Source organism: Alternaria triticimaculans (genome assembly GCF_023758025.1).
Source record: "Alternaria triticimaculans strain BMP 0046 chromosome Unknown scaffold_2, whole genome shotgun sequence".
Lineage (NCBI taxonomy): Eukaryota > Fungi > Ascomycota > Dothideomycetes > Pleosporales > Pleosporaceae > Alternaria > Alternaria triticimaculans.
In genome coordinates this window covers 2002069-2022308 of record NW_026055959.1, presented here as the reverse complement: position 1 = coordinate 2022308, position 20240 = coordinate 2002069, and the positions used below count along the sequence as shown (strand labels likewise).

Sequence of the window (20240 nt, the reverse complement as noted above, 5' to 3'; positions counted from 1 at the left end):
TGCATCATACCTGCTACCGTCCCACCATCATCGAGTCTTCTCACAACGATCTGCGTCCATGCGCCTTCGCCAGCCTCATAGCTATGCTTCAACAGGCAATTGCATTACTGTCGTCATTGTACGGATAGCTCAACATCCTCTTGTCCGGCTCCCCATACATACGCTTTTGCAGCAGAACCTTAACAAGGCAATTACTCCACCTCCTCGCGTTGCGCACTGCTTATCTTCCGTGCTTCTTCAACTTTCTTGACATTCTTGTGCTCGAACCCAAAGGACGCAACCAAGGCAAGCCCACTCGTCACCAGCAAGAAGAGAAAAACGTCCCGAATGGCATTTTGACAAGCCAACTTATTCGCCCCGTTGCTGTTCAGTCCTTCCACCGGCAAATTCCGAAGGCTGGACTTGACGTCTGCTGTCAAGCGACCCAAGAATATGGCTTGTGATATACAGAGGCCTACTGCACCGCCGAGTTGAAAGGCAAACTGTAATGATGCTAAAGAGAAAGTCAGATTTCAGATGACAGGACGTAAACAGGCCTTACCATTCCCGGTGACCATGTCTTCCTCCTTTAAGACAGCCGATACAGCTGTGTACGGCAGATTGATCGCGCAACCAGTACCAACACCACATATGATGAAGTATGCCGCCCACACACCATGGTAGGTGCTGACGTTGAGTAACGTAATGAGCCCGGATCCGACCTTCATTCGGATGGTCAGTCAATCCTGGCGATAAAGTTTCCAAATGGAACTCACTACGCTCAGGCCAGTCCCAAGGATGATGAATGGCGTCTATCGAGACTCAGTCCAGAACGGCGAGATCGCTCTGCAGAACTCACGTAACAACCTGATCTCGAAACTAGGGCCCCAACCACTACTACAGTCAAAATCTGCGTCAACGTCAAGAACAAAATCTCCACACCACTCCTTTGCGCGCTGAAACCCTTTACTGTCTGAAAGAACATGGGTACGTATATTCCATACTATCTTCATGTCAGTCTTATCGGGAAGCTGTGTGGGGGGAGCAATTACATACCGAGAGATTTGGCATCGAGAAGAAGAATAGATACACGACTCCGAAAGCGATGGATCGTTGTTTGAGGACTCCAAACGGTAGGGATGCGTCGTCCCCCATCTTCCACTCCATTAAGAGGAACAGCACAAGTAAGACCCCGGAGATAGAGAAAAGACCGATGATGATGGGGGAGCTCCAAGGAACACGATGGCCGCCCCATTGCATCGCCACGAAGAGACAACACATGGACGCAATCAGCAAGAGACTCCCGCCCAGATCAAGCTTGAGGAAAAAGCGACTGACATCATGTCCGCTGCTGGAAGTTTTCACTTTCCCAACTCCCTTTCCTCTATCAAGTCTCAAGAACACCGCAACAAGTCCTAAAACCACGGCACCCAAGGGCAGATTACTTGTAACTCGTAAGCACAAAATCAGCGATTCGGGGCATACTCACATCCAGAAGCACCACCGCCATAGTCCTCGATCAGCCAACAAACCTCCCACCACTGGCCCGACCCCAATGCTAACCCCAAACGCACTGACAAACAGCCCGAAGAAGAAGGGTCGCTGGGATAAAGGAACAATCTTCGTTACCACAGCAAAAGAACCTTGCATTAATCCCGCTGCTCCGCATCCTGCCACCGCTCTCCCTAGAATGAAGATTGCAGATGAAGGTGCGACCGCGCAGAGTACACTACCGACTAATGGTTACATCAGCTTATCGTTTTGTACACCCTACACTCATATTAGACCAAGAAAGCATCCGACGTACCTTCGAACACCCCCACAGAAACAAGATACAACATCTTGACATCCCCCACTTTATACAGTTTCCCCAATGTAGGCTGCAGCGCTGTGAGCGCAAGAAGATACGCACTTCCATACCATGCGAGATGGTCAAGGACGTGGAAGGTTTTGGTTATGGTCAGTAGGATGGGGTTGAGGATTATGGTGTCGAGGGCTACGAGGAAGGTGCCGAGGTAGAGGGAGGTTACAATGAGGATGAGATGGGCTTTCGGTGTGGATTTTGATGTAACAGAAGGATTAGGGCGAGGAGTAGTGGTAAGCTCGATGGATGGGGACATGGTAGGATGTGGTTGGCGTGTTGGAGGGGTTGAGTATGTTAGAAACGATGAAGTTGTTGACTTGAAGATGGGAGATGTTGAGGCTTCCGGCTTCTTGAACAAAGATTGTCTTTTCAGGCTTCCTCTCACGAATTTAACTACGACGGGGTCCACATGGCTGGCATCGGCCTGTCTGTCACAAAACAGCAACATCTTCAGCAGTTTCGAAACGAGTATGGTACTTGTAATACACGGAAGAGGGACGGAAATATGAGAGGGTGTCGCAACTGAACAGCTGAGCAAGTAACGCAGGTACCCGTAAGCCGCCATCCATGAAGCCGCCTGTACAACTCGAGCTTAACGACTCTGAAAAGTTCCGGTCAACCGATTTTCACATACGCATGATAAGCTTCTGGTATGATTTCCGAACGGTACGGAAGGGTGGGGAGATAGGCAAGGTGTCATTTCGCTGTTACTCGCTACATCCGCAATGGTACCCACGATCGACCCGCCTCCCTATCCACAACCCCATCATGTTTCAAGAACCATCCCCGAGCGATCTTCCTACCAGTTTCCACCACAAAACCCTCTCAGTCCCACCCTCCAGAACGACTTCGCAGGAGCTTTGGCGATAGTGCGAGTGAATAACCGAATCTAGTAAATGTAGGGCTTGCCACACTGCTTGCGTCTCTGGGCGTTCCATGAGCTGACATTGGAGAATTTCCCGTCGGCGTTGCACTGTCCAGCAGTCGTGCTGTCCTTGGACGCCCTCAAGCACATTCTCGGGCAATCATCGACAAGGTTGTCCTGAAAACATCACGATGGTGAGCAAGTCAATCTTGAGTGTGAAGTGATACATGACGACTTACGATAACGCAGCAATGGCTGCCGTCTGGGTAAAGGCACTGGCAGTACGAAGCAACAACGCTGCTTACGCTGGCGAGGAGCACGGTAACAACAGTGAGACGCATGTTGGGCGTTGATGATGAGTAGGATGCAGTTGGGTTGGGATGTGGGTAGATGTGATGAGTGGTGTGATGGTGCTGAGGAGTGGAAGAGAGACCACGATCTTTATAGAGTCCAACAGACTAAGAGACCGCACAGTACGAGTCATAATCATATTTCGGCGGATTTACGAAGCACCCCACGGTGGGACGTGCATAGGTCACATTGGATCTGTTCAAGTAATCTCACGGAGTCTACCACAGTACGCTTGTTTTCGTTTGGAAAGGTTCATCATCGTATCAATTACACACGGTGAGAAGGCACACCGTCATATCAATTATTACATGCGGCGATTGCCGTATTTACAGAAAAGGGTTTAGATTGAATGGGAGCTTCCCAGCGATCGAGGTCCTAAGATCTCGAGAACTGAGGAAACTCAAGAGAAGTTACATTGTTACATTGACTGCCATAATACAAAGAGACGATTGCTTAAGAACTGCGCAAGGGCACCTTGACGAGCTCCTCCTCTACTTCGCGTTGCCGATGGTCCAATCCGTGCAGGAGCGGCGCCACGAAGCGTTCCATGAGCTAACGTCCGAGTACTTGCCACCAGCGTTGCACTTGTTGTCCGAGTTTCCGTTGTCGATGCATCGGGCCACGCAGTCCTTCCTGATGCCGTATTGCTAGTACATCGTTAGATTCGGTCGCTTGAATTTCCTGTTTGATTCCACTCGGGCTATCATTGGCTTACAGTAACGCAGCAGTGGGAGCCATCCGCGTAGAGGCATTGGCACCATCCATCAGCGGCGACGGAAGTGATGGCGGCGAAGATGACCGCGGCGATGGAGAGTCGGACCATTTTGTCGTGGATCGAGGTGAATGAGTAGTTGAGTGTGATGAAGAGGTGTGTAAAACTTGTGGGTAATGAAGATGCTGTGTCGGTATGCTAGGTATCGAGAAGATCACTGTTGCTTTATATAGACGGCAAGATCATGTTCGTCTATCACAACAGAGACGACCCGGAGACGACCCACCAACCACACCTGGGTACCTTCCCGCCAAGGCCTGCATTTCATAAGACCCATGCGCAAGGGGATGGTCTCGAATGGGAAGTATCTCAACTCCAAGGGCCTCGTCTATCACAATGAAACATTGTGGTCAGCTGAGTAGAAAAAAAGTCGTCGCGCCGATTCCATTGTGATGTTGAGGTCAGTGGAACGATACCTAGATACCTAGGTAGGGCCGAATGGTCCTTAGGTTCGGAGGTCAGTGCGGAAGTCGGAGAGCACCTGCAGACGGGATCTAAACGATGTTTGGATACCTAGATAGAACGACATCTACGACACACACTCCTTACATACACAGCAATGCAATCAATCGCATCAAGCACCTGTACAAATAGAGAAAACTACAGTCTCACCACCACACCATCACGATGATGCGCAAAAGATCTACACGGGCTTGAACAGCCGCAACGATCTTACATAACACGTTCCCACGCCTGTCTTCCTACGTCACCCTTCAACGTACACCGATCAGCTCTAAACAGCGCATATAATATGACCGAACAGTTGACCGAATTTGGAAGAACCTGCCAAACGTGGTCTACTGTGCTTACAGGAAAGTGCCGACTGCCGAATTCGGACCGTCACGAGTCAGTACTACCAGACGTTTCTGGAGTTGTGGCAGAGCCTCACTCGAACCGCCTGTTGTGGAACCCGTTGACCATGAGCGCCTCGGACCCAAATTTCCACTCTACGGCCAAACTATGTACATTCGATAGTACGAAGGGGACTGTGTCAGCAGCCAACTAGTGGACTATCACCAAAACCGGCACGGGGGAAATACACGGCCAAAGATGCGCGCTGAATGTCCCGAAGCCAGTCGCTATCTGTGCAGACCGGGCCGGTATGCTCACTGTGGTATGTACTACCATGAAGTCTGCAGCCATGCCGCACTCTAGAAGATGGAAGCAAGATAATGAGTAGCACGAGGGGAGGATGAGAGGAAGTCCACCAAAACTGCCATCAGACAGTTGCGAGTAAAGCGCTTGCAGCCACGAGATATAACCCAATGTCTAGTAACTTTGGAAAGTCTACTTTGGCCAAGTCGGAATGATATCCTCAGTTCCAGATGTGCATCCCCAGGAAACCCACCGGTTCACGGGTACTTCCGACGTCGCCACCGCTGGTCTCCAGGAGAGCAACCTTGATGAGGGCCAGATCTGCGGTGGTGTTTTCGTTGAGGAATCCAGCAGCGTGTAGATGGAGCACATGCCTAGTGAGCTCGTGATGTTGGAATTAACGACCGAAAATGAAGCGTGGTTTCTCCATCCGTTATCGCCCCTGCGTTAGTACGTGATCCCTCAAACATGTAGGTGAGATGGTACCGTAGATACCGCTCCAAACTCGACCCCATCGATCCATTCAAGTCTTGGAAGTTGGGTTAGTGAGTTCGTGATCTTGGAAATATCCGCCGAGAAGGAAGCGTGGACCTGAGTGGTCTCTCGTATTAGTCATGACCCCTGCGTTGGTCTACGTTGGCTTGTTCCTCTCCCTTGCATTTCACACGCAATAGTTTCCTGCACATAATCCTTTTGCCGGTAGCCGCAGCACGTCACGATTGCTGACACGGAGATACCCCTAGAACACACCGACACTCGTGAATATCCGGTGGTCGAAAACGACCGTACGAGGCTGGGCTAACTTGAATGCACTATCTTGAGCGATATGAGAGCATCACTCGGCCAAATATCAGTGCCGACTCATTTGTCTGTAGATATAAGCAAGAGCTTAAGCAAGCTTAAATATCAGAGCACCACCCTCTCTGGACAGCACCAAGACACTCAATCTAAATCCACTCTACTCCACACTCTTCTACTACCTCTTCGAGACTTCTCACAACCGCCAAAATGGTCCGCATTCTCTCCCTCGCCACTATCATCATCGCCAGCGCCATCAGCGCTCAGGCCGCCCAGTTCTGCCAGTGCCTCTTCGGTGATGGCTCGCACTGCTGCGTCTACTCTGTGAGCAACCCTTCATGAACGACACAAGATGAAATGCATCTTGGATGCTAATTTGAGATACTCTTTAGGACCCCAAGATTGGTGACCTCGACTGCCAGCGCTGGTGCACCAACGCCCACCGCGCCGATGGTGCCACCAACCCCAACAACCCTCTTGAAGTCGGCACCGCCTGCGCTGCTGGTGGAAAGTACAGCACTGTCAGTGGCTGGAACGCTCAGTTCCGTACCTCTTGCTACAAGCAGTAGATGGTCGTTAGCTCGATCTCGGGAGTCGGCAGCGGCTTTTGATGGGTGGACGGCTAATACGGGGCTGTGGTGGACACGTGGGGAGAGCTGTTTGTTGTAATGGGTTAAGCAGGATGTGCGATATGTAAAGAGGCGACAATCTCAATATTAAATCGGCCCACCAATTATCGTGCTCGCAAGAGTTGCTGTCGAACGTGCATATTGTGATGAGATATATTAAAGAAGCAGGGTGCACCCCCGCAAGACCTCGGGAACTAAGCCGTTACTAGCGTACCCGCGCCCCACTCTAACAGCCGAGTTATCCTCCTTTGTACAGAACTACCCGCCTATCTTCTTTGAAGAAGCTTCGCCGAGGTGCTTGGGATCGGCGGTGAGGCTCTTGAGGCTGGAGGATCGACTGCAATGAACGCGCTCCCCCAACCGTGCGACGAGATTGTCAGCTGTGGTGCCGCGCTGGATCGTAGCAGCCTTCTGCAGATGTGTAGTAGCTGTCACGGTAGTCGTGACTTCCGAAGGAAGTCACGCATACTCAGCCAGTTTCATCTGGAATCCTGTTCGACGCCTCTTTGTTCAAATATCGTCAGATTGTACTAATGCAGTTCTCGTATATGAGTACCTTGATGTCGTGGCCCAGATCAGGAGATAGTGCAAGGCACGCAGCAATTTGACATGCTCTAATCGTACAATAACCAGGTAGATGGTATGCTGCCCAGCTACATGGCTTTGGGCCGATGACGAGTGTCTCCCGCAAGCGTCGGGACATTGTTTCAGGGGTGTCTGTGGCTGCGTAATATGGTGGCTGCAATGAGTCAGAATGGCGCCTTTCTGGAGGTACATGTATGACTAGATCGATGTCAAAGAAGATAACGAAAGATCGCTCTCGTAGTAACAGAAAAACTGGTGTCCGATGAAGTTGTATTGAGTTGGCACGGCGGTGCCTGCTGATTATGTGCATAAGAGGAAACGCGGGCAACATAAAGGCCATTCGTGGTAGTTGCGACGGCCACCCTTGGTTGAGGGCGGCGCGCCTGCCACTACCAGCGCCCTTTTCGTGACTCAAGAAAAGCAGCAAAAGCTTGCTCCTCAATAAATAGAAGAACTTCTGTGAATAAACATGCTTATTAGAACATTAGACAAGTACATTTGATTACGATTTGAGATTGATCGCATTGCAGCACCACTTTCACCCGCCTTCGACCGACAGTTCTAACTACATCCGACAAGAAGATGGAAACCAAGCTGGCGCCTAACAGATACCAGCGCATCGCGCAGGACCTCGAGAAGCTTCCGTGCGAGCTTCACGGTGATATACTAGACGAACTGGAATACTCCCAACTAATCCGCCTTTCTTCTTGCGCCGGGCCACGTCTTACTTGGTCCCTCAAGAATAGCCGATCGCTCTGGGGTAAATACTTCCGCGGCGAAGACATGAGTAAATGGCAGACACTACTCTCCATTACAGACCGCGTAAAGTTCGCATGTTTCAAGAAACCGGAATCCAAGGAAGATCTACCGGACGTCTTCAAAGACAAAGGCCGCCTTTACTTTCTGACCTATCGCAATTCAGACTGGAAGCATGAATTGGATAAGAACTGGACTCGTTTCAGACAGGAACGAGGGGAGCTGGGAACAAGGTGGCTCTCAGAGTTAAACGCGATCATCCTCACTGAGACTTGGACAACGTTCCACAAAGACTACTCCCGAATCGTCGTACCGATTCTCCCAAAATTGCCGGTGCAAGCCTCAGCAATCTTCTCTAAGATTCCCGAATTAGGTGAGAGGGATTACAAATACCAGCACCATGCAGACGGGGCTGTATTCTCCGCCGATAAACTAGCAGCTTTTGTCGACATGTATCAACAAGTCCGTCTAGTCAGAGCAGAAACGCTAGCAGCGGAACTCTACCGACTGGCGGATATCTACGAGGCCCATCCCACCCGTCTAAAGCAGCCATTCGACCCCCGAACCAAGGCTCCCGACGAATTCAATGCGGAGCATATTCCCACTCAAATGCGGCGCGAGGCACAAAGGATGGTTAAACGGGCGAAGACCGCTCGCTGGAACAGCAGGGATGTGAAACCCTTCCGCTTCAAGTATCCTCCTCTTGTGCCGTATGAGAGCCAAATACAATACTTTTATGATGGTCTTGACGGGGCGCCATCCGCGCCGGTGGAGATTGTGGAAAAGTGCCAAGCGATCATGGAGAATGCACCGGATTGGGCGGGGGAGGATGCAGCAAGAGAGGTGGATGGGGTTACGGACCTATGCAAGGCATTGGAGAATCAGCACATAAGCGAGCGTGGGCTCACTCCGAAACTCTGTATACGTGCCTCACGGTTTCAATCAGCAGGCTTGCCCGTCCTTCCGCGCGGCGACGCGGAGTTGGATTGGCTAGAAGATTTCGCAGAGGCGACGGCATGGTTGGAGGAAAGGTCTCGCCACGGTCTCGGAAACATTGGTTGACGTTTAAGTTTAGATTGCTGTCCTCGGATATGCGCGAGTGGTCTACTTGTACAGTATATCAAGAGCAGTGAAAACATGGAATAAAAAGTGCTCGTATTCCACCGTCTTCTAGCGTCCTCCAACAACGGGTGGTGCGGACTTTAAATGGCCCTTGGCATACATGTCCACATATTCCTTTGCAGGCCAACCGCCCCACTGTTCAACACTCTCGATCTGTGTCTTGATGAGAAGTGCTATGTCTTCTGGTGCACCGGATGTGTGATCGTTGGCTGGTCCGAATCCGCCTCCATCGACAGCTAGGCGCAACGCCACGAGCGTCTTGAACAGAAGGTGCCTGCCTGAGCGTTGAGCTTCTGCACGCGCCGTCACCTCAACATGATATTTGGTGAACCAGGTGGCGAATGAGTAAAGACCCTCATAATCCCGGAGAATACCTAGCCCTCGTACATAGGCATGTAGCTCCGCGGGCCCCGGAATGTGTGGTGAAATGACGTTGGCTGTCTGATCACCCGTAGGCGACTGCGCATCTGCACTAGCACCGACTAGGCCATTGAAGAGCGTACGAAGGCGAGAGGAGGCAGTGGAAAGAATGTATCGTGTATCTTCAAAAGAAGCGGAGCCTCGTTCGACGGCTTGAGCGGCGTACATAGTCGCAATACAGACCAGACGGAATATCTCGTCGTCGACGTCAAGATCAATCTCTTCCATATTTTCAACAATGGAACAAATGAGCTTGTACCGAGAAACACTTAGAACATGCTTATGCCCTTTCTGAGACGCCAGCACCTTTATCATGCAAGCCCAGGCTGGTCGGTAGATCGGTCGATAGTATTTGAGAAGCATGTATGCGTATTCGACACAATATTGCCGGTTCGACCTGAGCTGACTAACGTGCTGTTCTGGAGGTAGGAAATCAACTTTGTGAAAAGATGACTGGTCGATGCTTCCAAAGCGACACAAGAAGTCAATGATCGCCTTGAAAAGAAAACCCGGGATTGAGTTGCCTGACGTGTACATGTCGTGAATGCCGTCGAGCATTCGGCCTACCATGCCGTGTTGAACGTCCCTAGTCATGTCTAGTAAATCTAGACCCGTATCGAACTCGGGGCATGTCTCCAGGAGGAACGCAAGTAAGCGGCGTTTAGGCTTGACGTGTGCCGTCTGCATCCGTCTTAGTAGCCCTCGGTAGCCAGGAACGGGTTCGCTAAGATATACATAGTGCAAAGTAGATAGCGGGTCGGGGAGTGCTTCTTTCATGTCTCCAGGTAACATATGAGTGGTGTCTTCTTCATGGGTATTTTCTGCATCAGACGAGAACTCTGTGCGGGACGATCGCTCTGCTTCAGCATGATACAACTTTTCGAACATTGCAAGATAGATATCTGGATGAGCAGGTTCTCCAGACAGCTCATGTGAGAGGAAGCATGCCCAGGCCTCCCTACGCGTGCGTGTCGTTCGTATACGACCAGCCCAGAGCAGAGGGCGAAGGTGTTTAGCATCTCGATACTGGGAGGAGATGCGCGGTAAAGAGGTTCGAGTCTGTATCGTAGGACTAGAATCGGTGTCCCAGCCAGCGTACACTTGCGCTACATCTTCCCAGAGGCGACCACTGTACCCAGCTTCATACATACGGTGCAAGAGCTGGGAAGCTCGCGAGGCACCAAACTCGTAGCCTTTATCCTCATCCATTGCTGTGCGATTCTCCTTCCACGGTGGCCAGGTAGGCCCTTTGAGCTCAGCCCATTCTCTCTCTTGAAGCGTTTTCGCATGTGCCAGCTGATTGCGCGCAACGGACCGAAAACCGAGGCGTGTCACCGTTATTGCAGGCGACCTACTCGCCATATATTGAAGGATCTGGAATTGAGCCTTTTCTTGTTGGGCAGCGAAGACTACAGGGCGGGCAGATGTGGGTAGCGATAGTAGCAACAAGAATGTGTTGCAAAACTGCGTCAAGTCGGAAAGCATATCAAGGGATAGAGGATTGGATCCAGAAAAATCATCGCAGAGTCGGCTTGCTTCGGCAACGAAAAAGGACGCAGTCCATGGCATTGACTCGGGCCAGAGCTCGCGCCCATGGCGAAGTAAACGGGTCGTGATGATCTTGAGCTCCGACCAGCTTATCGATTCTGACTGCGCAATACGACCAACGTGCCTCATGACGATACCAAGAGCAGGTACTCTGATGTGCTTGCGACGTAGGAACAGTAGAAGCAGGAAAAGAGGTGGTATCTCGACCCCTTGTTCGAAGCATTTGACTGCTGCAGTCGATCGCGGTTCTGTGAGACAAGACGCCCATCGTTGAACACTTTCAACCGTGTAGCCTCGATTTTGTAGTATCTCCAGCTCCCGCGGTGTATATTGGAACGTCGACTCATCCGTTGCCATTTCCGCAAGATGTTGGAGATATCGGGCAAGAATCGAGTAAAGGGAGACAGGTTCAGGAAGCAGCTCGGTGCTGACGGAGGGTACAGGCTTCGGCTTGCGTCCTCGCAACGCAGAGCGGGGCGCAGTGTAGGATAAATCAGTCGCAGTGGGCGGCGAAACGAAGTAGAGGTTTCTAGCCGAGCGATCCATTGATTCCAGGACTGTCGCAGGTCTGCTGGGACGCTTGGCCTTCCTCGTGGCGCGGGACCATTGCGGTCGAAATCTACCATCCTCCTCTGCATCCTCGAGCGTGTCTGGGAACGGCGAAGAGGCGTCCGATGGAGCATCTGTACCTAGATTGCTTGAAAAGGCATCTATAGAACTCTCAAAGAAGGCGTTGTCATTAGGGATCGGCGCGGAGTAGTGCCTCGAAAGTCGATGAGGCACCTCATGGTGAGGAGAGGCTATACCGCGGCGGGGTTTGCGCGTCGCGGGGTGATGGGAGAGCAGGGACGCTGAAGGAATCCAGAGATGACATGTCGAAGGGAGTGATATGTCCCGCCTTGGAAGATGGGTTATGGGATTACAAAGATACTTGCAAAACAGGTCAGTACAAAGTAAGCCTTGAACATGGCGTGCGGGCCTACCCAGTGCGGTAGGAGGCGCGTCACACGACGGCCGAAGCGGTACGGACTACCTGGAGCTACCAGGGAGAGTACTAAGGGCATTCATCAGACGCAATAGACGTGGAGCGACGCGTGCGAAAACCAATTGCGGAGAGTTGTCGAGTGCAGTGAGAAAATCGTGGGTAGCTCATGCCCCATCGTCACTAGCGCAGCATGCTACAGTCGCAAACCACCCGTGGACGACTTGGACATCGTCACCCAAAGGAGCGATAGGCGTGTGGAGAGCGAACACTCGTGAATTAGCAAACAGAATTAGAGAGATCATTGAAAGAGGGAAGAATCATCATCGTCGTCAGCAGTTGCCAGGTAGTATTTGCTGCGGCACTCTGCGGCGTGGTCTTGGCGCTGCCCTTTGCGCGTTCCATTCATCGCTGCACTTACTTCCACCAAGCCAAGTCAACTTTGGACAGCCGCCAACAGCACGCGCAACCCCTAGGCACCATTTGCGCGTCACCGGAAGCCGTCTTGAACCCCGTCACGCGCCTCTCCAAATTTCAGCATCGCGCCTGCCGGTATCGCGGACAGGGCATGCTGTGAAGGAAACCGCCTAAGCACGACTCCGGCCGCCCTGAGCGCGTTCCATCCCACGCCATCACTCGCGCATCGCCAACAGCACCCCAAAGTCACCATGGCCGCCGCCAACGGCACCCTCTCCCCGCCCTCGCTCCCCCAGGCGCCCAACTCGCCCTCTGCCGCCAAACGGAAACTCGCCGAGCGCCCTGCCATTGCCGTCAATGGCGCATCCACGCCTGCACCGGGAGAGAGCGCCAATGCCAGCGCGCGCTCTCTGCAGGCAGTATTGGCAGACATACTGGCAGTTCTCAAGAGGTATGCCGCCTGCGAAGAATTCCCCGCTCCCGCGCGTTATCGCCGCCATGCCAGCAGCCCATGCACGGCATGCGCTGGCTGAGCTCGTCCGCACCTCTGAGTCGCATGTTGACACTGAATAGCTACGACACGACACCCTCCATCTTATCGCATCCCATCACCTCGTCGATAACGCGATCAGCCTCTGGAGAAGCCGACTCGAAGCGCACCAAGCTGACCCCACCCAACGGCCCGGCGACCATCAGCAACCTGATACAAGACGGCTCGTACGACTCTCTACACGCACTAGAGAAGGATGTCGAGAGCGCTACCACAGAGATTCTGGCGTCCAGCGGCCCAAGCGATTCGTCGGCAGCCCAGGCGTCGCCCCAAGACACAGCGCTGCAGGGCAAAGTGCTCGCCTTCCAGACCGTCCTGAAAAACCTGGTGGCTAGAGAAGGGTCACGCAAAGCACCTGGCTCAGCAAAGCAAGCCAACGGCGATGGCGACGCTCCAGCCTCAGGAGAGGAGGGCACTCCGGTGCCGATCAAGGAGGAAGAACAAGACGCAGAGATACCCCAGAGCCGGACTGTTCTCACGCTGTACGGGAGCGCGCCGCCGAAACAGCTATTCTCCAGTTTACAGCAACCCCAGAAAATACCCCCCGCCCAAATATCCACGCTCGACACCGCCGTCAAGGTGACTCTACCCTTGCGCGAGACGAACCTCCCCAACCTCATCTCGACGACAGAGGTATATCCCATCCCAGAATCAGATAGCAAAAAGAAGGTTGCGACTATTGGGGAGGTCTTCCGAGCACCTGCCCACTTGCCACAGATCAGTCCCCCCAAGTCTGCCCGACCGACAACGAGCAAAGGCAACAGCACCATCACCTTTGCGCACCAGGAAGCGCCCAAACCTCGTCGCAAGGGCTCCCAGTCGCACGCGCATCAGAGCCTGTCTTCCGGCTTTTGGCTTGGGTATGCTGGGGTAGATATGCCGAAAGATCAGACCTCACCAACAGCGAAGCAAAAGAGCAGACAGCGGGCGTTGAGCATGGGCGAAGCGCAGCAACCCCCGTCCGAGGCGATTCTTGTTGCAGTCCAACAAGCCAAGGAAGATGCCTTGTTTCGCAGTGCTTACTCTAGCTTTGCGCCAACTCGGGATGACAGCTCCGCTATTATTCCAGAGGAGACTAAGAATATGGTTTGGTGGCAGAAGGTTGGTGAAAAACGCTTCAACGAAATGTTCCCGATCGACCCAGCTCTACTCGACCCTGAGCAGGCCAAGCAAGCACTTACTAACGGGACCACCGATGAGGATGAATTATTCAAAGAGGCGGTCGAGAACTTCACCCCGGTTCAAGGAGACGTGTTACCTGGGATGGAGGAAAAGACCGAGGAGGAGAAGGATACAGACGAGGTGCTCAAGGAGATATCGGAATTTCTCGAGACACTGGCCTCGTACCAAAGGATACGAAATCTCTCCCTCACAACCAACCCACGCACTCCTGTTGTACAAAATGCTTCACTCGCGACCCTGGCCGGCAGCCCGTCAACACCCTCGTCGGAAGAGTTCGACGTCTATCAGATACTAAAGTCACAGCTCACCTTGTTGATTTCGCAGCTTCCGCCGTATGCAGTCGCCAAACTCAATGGGGACCAGATGGACGAACTGAACATCAGTCGAACTATCCTGTTCGACACCAAAGAGTACAAGGGCGTCTTGGAGGAGGATCAGCTATCGAAACTTGCAAAGACACCAGGAATGGCTGCTGCAACGCCGGCTACGCTGGCGCGAACGAGTTCTGGAACCAACGCGCATTATCCCGCAGCTGGGCACCAGTACAGCCGTCCAGCGCCGTCGGTGCCTCAGTCAGGCGCTCGTCCAGTGTACTCGCAACCACAGTCCCTCCACCGATCATCGTCGATGCACCTCCAACGCTCGCCTTCGGGTGCGGCGCAGACATTCCAACCAGGTGGCGCGTCTTATGCTCCCAACGCTCGGCCGGGGTACTCTGCAACCCCGTCCTACAACCAACAAACGCCGCGACCAAGCTATGGAACCACTCCTTCTGGTCAATACTTCCCGCAACGCTCGGCACAGCCAAGCAGCTACACGGGTGCTCCTGGCTCACAGTACTATAATTCTACACCCGCACAGGGCCAGAACCGTTATGCATCACAGCAGAACCAAAGCAGCTTCTACCCTCGTTCACAAAATGCGGCACCCATGTACAACGGCGCACAAGCACCGCCGCCACGGAATGTGTCACCCATCAAGGGCGCGCCCACACCATCGGCTTATGGTACACGGCCAACATATGGCACGCCCGTGTCTGGAGGGCAGATGCGCAGCACATACTACGGCCCTTCCCAATACGCAACTCCTCAGGCGCCTGGTGCCGCTGCTCCCTACAATGGCGCAGGCAGCAATCCTCAGCAGATGATGCTTGAAAGACAGCAAGCGCAGCAAGCACAAGCCCGGCTTGCGGCACAAAATAGTTTCAGTAGTAGTAGGCAGGGATCAGGGACGCCGCAGCCTCCCAACGGCTCCATGTATGGCGCTAATGGGGCCTCCATGTCGACCTAGGGTGTTTTGATGAGCGGACATGGATTTGCATGGTGTTCTGGATACCATAGATCAGCTTCTGGCGTTTCGGGCAGTAGCAACGAGCGGGAGGATTATCATTTCTGGACATGTTCTTGTTTAGCAGAAGCACTGTTGTCTTTGTAGACGACGCATGTCACGTAGTTAATAGGGCCAGCGTGTCATAGTTGAGCGGGCTCTCTCTTCGAGCAAGTAACAGATTTATGAAAAAGGAGACCTGTCGAGCATTATCCATGACTGCTAGCTGTGGCTGTGACGTGGCGTGGACCCTGCATTGCGCTTAGAGTTGCCGAAATGACGTCGCGCAACGCGTTCCTTCCGGCGAGGCAGCTGGGCAGACGGTCGCTGATGGCAGTCCTCATCGCTGTCTCTGCGGACAAAACCATGAGACCCACACACCACCATGGCTCACCTCTTGCGTGGAAAGCAGGCCGGTGTCAGCAACGACCTCTCCCTGGGCCTGGGCCCTGATTCATTCGTGCTCGACCATGTACGCGCCCGCTGTCTTCTCGCCCCGCCGTTCCCCCAGCCCTCTACGCGCAAGCTAACAGCACGTGAAGATCCGCAACTACGGCATCAACTCCAAAGTCACCCAGGTCGCATACGACCCCGTCCAATCCCTCCTCGCCGTCGGCACGAGCGACAGCAAGTATGGCCCCGGCCAGATCTACATATTCGGACAGAAGAGGGTCGAAGTGGTGCTGTCGCTGCCCACGCGCAACGCCTCGATCAAGATCCTGCAGTTTTGCGCCGAGAAGCTACTGTGCGTAGACTCAAAGAACGACTTGTCCGTCTTTTCGCTCGAGACGAAGAAGCTGCTCAACGCCCATTCCCCTCCCGCCCGCATCACGGCGCTGCACTGCGACCCTACCATCGATTACGCGCTGCTCGGTACACAGCACGGTGAGGTGTACGCCTATGATCTGGCTAGGGAGGCACTTACGCCCTTCAAAATACCCAACTTGTGGAGGGAAAAGTTTCCACGCTCACGCCTAACCTCCGTTGTTACGCTCTCGCTCCACCCTCGAGATATCGGCTCCCTCCTCATTGGGTACAACTCGGGCGCAGTCATCTACTCGTTTAAGCAGAACAAAGCCCTGCATTTCTTCAACTATGTGGTACCCAAAGGAGCCCCTGGGGGCGACTCGGATCCAGTCTCCGTCTCCAAGGACCGCGAACCTCCGCTTACCCAGGCTGTCTGGCACCCAACCGGCACTTTTGTTCTGACTGGACACGAAGACAGCAGTATCGTTATATGGGATTCCAAGGATGGCCGCATCGTACAAGCGAGAACCTTGACCGATACAAACGTAGACAAGCCCGGTCCAGGCAGCTTCAGCCCAGGTGCCGTTGAAGGATCGTTTGCACTCAAGTCCCCCATCTTCAAGATTGCGTGGTGTGCGAACCAGGACCCTGACGATACCGCTATCCTCATCGCTGGCGGACAGCCATCCAACATCTCCGCCAAAAGTCTGACGCTTTTCGAGCTGGGTAGAACACCGGTTTACGCGACCGCATCCTGGCAAGTACTATCCGATCACTTCGAGAATCCCAAGAGGCAAAGGATACTTCCATGCCCGCCTGGGACGGAGGTGGTGGACCTGTTCCTCATTCCAAGGACGTCCCCTCATTACGCTGGCTGCCACGACCCCATTGCCATTCTCGCCTTACTTGCATCTGGGGAGTTGATCACTCTCTCTTTTCCAAGCGGAATGCCCATCACGCCAACTAATCAACTGCACCTCTCCATGACGCTTGTTCATCCGTATATCAATTATGCAAATCTCGCGCCTGTAGAGCGTACACGGTGGCTTGGCATGACCGAGAAGCGCCAACACGGTCCGCAATTCCTCATCGGTGGTGCCGAGGCTGTTCATCCGCTCAAGCGGTTTGAGAATCGAAACATCGTCCAGACAGCTCATGCAGATGGCACGATCAGACTATGGGATGCAGGTCACGCCGATGAGATTGAGAACCCTGCATTGCTACAGGTAGACGTAGCTCGAGCAGTCGGCCGCCCAGAGCACATACACGTGACACAAACCTCGTTTGCAGGAGCAGCATCCGAACTATCCGTAGGGCTGAAGACTGGTGAAGTAGTGGTATTCAGATGGGGTGTAAACAGGCATGCTGGACAGGAGTACCCACCGGGTGACAATAAACCGCAAGCGCTTACCAATATCTCGGAAAGAAGTGAAGCGGCTCTTAAAGAGGGACTGCTGCCTTTTACTTTGCTTGACGAGGGCAATGGACCAGTCACCGCCTTGAAACATTCTGATGTTGGCTTTGTTGCTGCGGGCTTTGAGGGTGGCAGTCTGGCCATCATTGATTTGCGAGGGCCCGCTGTTATCTACAGAGCGTCGATACAGGAATTTGTCAAGCCGGACAAACGCGCCAGCTTCCGACGGAGCTCAACGCAGGCAGCACCCAAAGCGGAGTGGCCCACTTGCCTCGAGTTCAGTGTTATGACACTCGAAGATGACGACTATTCCAGCATTCTACTTCACGTCGGTACCAATCTTGGCCACCTGGCAACCTTCAAGCTACTGCCAGAATCAAGTGGCCAATACTCAGTAAAACCTGCAGGTGTGTGCTCGCTTGACGACAAGGTTATCAGCATCAGCCCCATGCACGCCGAAACTGGTCGCTCAGCATATGCTTCGCAGTCTGCCGTTGCTGGACTTCGGACTGGCTCGAAGATTAGCGGCGTCCTTTTAGCCACAACAGCCTCAGGCGCGAGGTTATTCCGTCCCGCCACAAGTAAAGGAGCGCACAAAACCTTTGATCAGTTCTTGTGCGATGCTGCGACTGTAGTGAGGTACGAAGACAAGGGCTACGCAATGCTTGGGTTGTATGGAGATGGATATGCGAGAGCGCATTCGCTACCTGCATTGAAGGAGATTGGGTCTGTAAACCTCAGTGATTTCTTAGACATCAGGCGCTTCTCTGAGGCAGTCATTACAAGTACTGGCGACATCTTTGGCTGGAAAGGGCCTGCGGAAATGGCTCTTGTCAACGTTTTTGGAACGGGACTGCAATAGTAAGTCGACTCATCTCCCCAGCCATGACATATGTACTGACCAAATCTAGTGAACGCGCGAAGGATGTCTTGCTCAACCCAGAACTTTTGATTCCGCCCCGACCCACTATCAGCAATATTCAATGGATCTCTGGCACCCAATATGTAACACCAGCCGACATGGATCTTCTCAGTAAGCTATTCTTACTTCTATTCCCAACCAATTACTGACTTCTCTTAGTTGGTGGTCCTGATAGACCCTTATCAAATCGTCAAATGGCGCAGCAGCGAGCAGAGGCAGAGCAGGAACGACGCCGCGCCAATCCGACCGCAGCCAGCTCTTCTGCCGCTGGATATCAGTCCTATCCTACCCAAGTATCCCCGACTCAAGAAGGATGGGGTGCTTGGGCGAGTCGCCAGCTCAACGAGCGCACGGAGAAGCTCAACATTGTTGCGGATAGTATGGACAATCTTTCACAAAACAGTGCAGGTTGGGCAAATGACGTCAACAAGTTTGTCGGAAAGCAGAAGAGAGGACTAGTCATGGGTGCTATGAAGAGCAAATTCGGATTTTGAGTCGGAAAAACATCCCGTGGAAGCATGATACAGGATGGTACACGGCTATATAGCTACAATGAAGATTTTAAATGCGAGCTGGGCGTTCTATTGAGCGATTCCGGACTCCAAGACTCTCAATGTTACCTGCAGGGAAAACTCGCGGCCTCTTTCTGGTGCTTGTGATGCAAAATCTGAATGTGATACCATCGATCTTGACTGACCACGCCCGTTGCACCCAAAACCGGTATCATCTCGCAACCTTGGTCAGCGACCCCGGCTAGCGCAAGGCAGCTTCCCCAACCGTGCGCTGCCCTGCTGCACCTTGACACACCACCACTTCCTATGACCACATTGAAACGAGAAAGCAAACCTTCTCCACAGCAATGAGTTTTTTCAGCGGCATCCGGCAATGGCTCCCAAGCATACATTGGCTGCTAGGCCCACCTGAACCAACTCGCCCCTTCACACCAACAACCTACGCCGACGTATGTCGCGCCCGCGCCGCGCTCAAGACCCTCAAACTACCCACCGAGCTGGTCCTCAGCATACTAGAGCACGCGCAATACTGGCCAGTCGTAGAGATTTTCCAGTCAGGCCGAAAGATCGTCGCCCGCGCCGGCATGAACAACCCGTCAGCAGCAACTCTCTGTCTCGGAGCCAACCCCTACTCCACCCCCATCGTGGAAGAAGCCAAACTAGGCGGCGAAACAGCAAAAATTAAGCGCATCGACTTCGATATCATGAGTAAAGACCAAGGCTGGACGAGCGAGAACACGCAGGGTACTTTTTCCACATCGTCATGGCTTGAAGTGTCCATCCTGCGCGATGCATCGAATATCAACAGTCTACTTCCTGCCCCACGCTTGGTAAATACTTGGATTAGTAGTCCGATGGATTATCATACTAATATGGTGGGGCGCGGTTGGTCGCTTGTCAAGAGGCCCGAGAGTGCGCTGCAAGGGCCGCAGGGTGGTGAGGGGGATTTTGCTTGGTACCTCCAGGGAAACCGTGTTATGGCTGTTGATCAAGATTATCATGTTTCATGGGATCAAAGTGGGCTATGTGAGGTTGATGAGGGCAACGAGGGTGCGGGTAGTGGAGAAGGCTTCTTGGATGCGTTGGAGCCGGGAGATCGTGTGTTGGTTTGGGCGAGAGCCAAGGTACGTCTGAGATACGAGATTCTGGGGATGTGCTATCATACTAACTTACTTGGCAGTATCCTGGATGGCAGTGCAATGTTGACGGTGTTGCTATCACTATTCACTATGGATTCTGAGGCCCTCACCTGTAGAAACTTCCTCTACCAAATTGGGGTCGCATCATCCTGCTTTTTGGAGTAGTTGGCCAGCAATCATTATGTTCACGTCACAGTTGTCTCAAACTAAAAGTGTAGGCACCGCACTATATGATGAAGATGATCGCATTCATATGAGTCCCTGG

General features: G+C 53.0%; 7 protein-coding genes across 7 annotated transcripts; 5 read left to right on the top strand and 2 right to left on the bottom strand.

Annotated features, from left to right (window-relative positions):
* Positions 1-3550: 3550 nt before the first annotated feature.
* J4E78_002334 (uncharacterized protein) lies at positions 3551-3882 on the bottom strand (the record flags this gene model as incomplete). The annotated part of the gene is made up of 2 exons (XM_049362981.1): positions 3551-3706; positions 3775-3882. The coding sequence occupies 2 exons, from the start codon at positions 3880-3882 to the stop codon at positions 3551-3553; spliced, it is 264 nt and encodes an 87-aa protein (XP_049225573.1).
* A 2052-nt stretch (positions 3883-5934) lies between these two features.
* Positions 5935-6293, top strand: J4E78_002333 (uncharacterized protein; the record flags this gene model as incomplete). The annotated part of the gene is made up of 2 exons (XM_049362980.1): positions 5935-6048; positions 6117-6293. The coding sequence occupies 2 exons, from the start codon at positions 5935-5937 to the stop codon at positions 6291-6293; spliced, it is 291 nt and encodes a 96-aa protein (XP_049225572.1).
* Positions 6294-7520: 1227 nt separating this feature from the next.
* Positions 7521-8756, top strand: J4E78_002332 (uncharacterized protein; the record flags this gene model as incomplete). Its single annotated transcript, XM_049362979.1, has 1 exon — positions 7521-8756. The coding sequence occupies one exon, from the start codon at positions 7521-7523 to the stop codon at positions 8754-8756; it is 1236 nt and encodes a 411-aa protein (XP_049225571.1).
* Positions 8757-8864: 108 nt separating this feature from the next.
* On the bottom strand, positions 8865-11330 carry J4E78_002331 (uncharacterized protein; the record flags this gene model as incomplete). Its single annotated transcript, XM_049362978.1, has 1 exon — positions 8865-11330. The coding sequence occupies one exon, from the start codon at positions 11328-11330 to the stop codon at positions 8865-8867; it is 2466 nt and encodes an 821-aa protein (XP_049225570.1).
* A 1104-nt stretch (positions 11331-12434) lies between these two features.
* Positions 12435-15205, top strand: J4E78_002330 (uncharacterized protein; the record flags this gene model as incomplete). The annotated part of the gene is made up of 2 exons (XM_049362977.1): positions 12435-12634; positions 12757-15205. The coding sequence occupies 2 exons, from the start codon at positions 12435-12437 to the stop codon at positions 15203-15205; spliced, it is 2649 nt and encodes an 882-aa protein (XP_049225569.1).
* A 421-nt stretch (positions 15206-15626) lies between these two features.
* J4E78_002329 (uncharacterized protein) lies at positions 15627-18818 on the top strand (the record flags this gene model as incomplete). Its single annotated transcript, XM_049362976.1, has 4 exons — positions 15627-15713; positions 15784-18263; positions 18314-18435; positions 18484-18818. The coding sequence occupies 4 exons, from the start codon at positions 15627-15629 to the stop codon at positions 18816-18818; spliced, it is 3024 nt and encodes a 1007-aa protein (XP_049225568.1).
* A 365-nt stretch (positions 18819-19183) lies between these two features.
* Positions 19184-20076, top strand: J4E78_002328 (uncharacterized protein; the record flags this gene model as incomplete). Its single annotated transcript, XM_049362975.1, has 2 exons — positions 19184-19666; positions 20017-20076. 2 exons carry the CDS (start codon positions 19184-19186, stop codon positions 20074-20076), a joined length of 543 nt encoding a protein of 180 aa, XP_049225567.1.
* Positions 20077-20240: the final 164 nt, after the last annotated feature.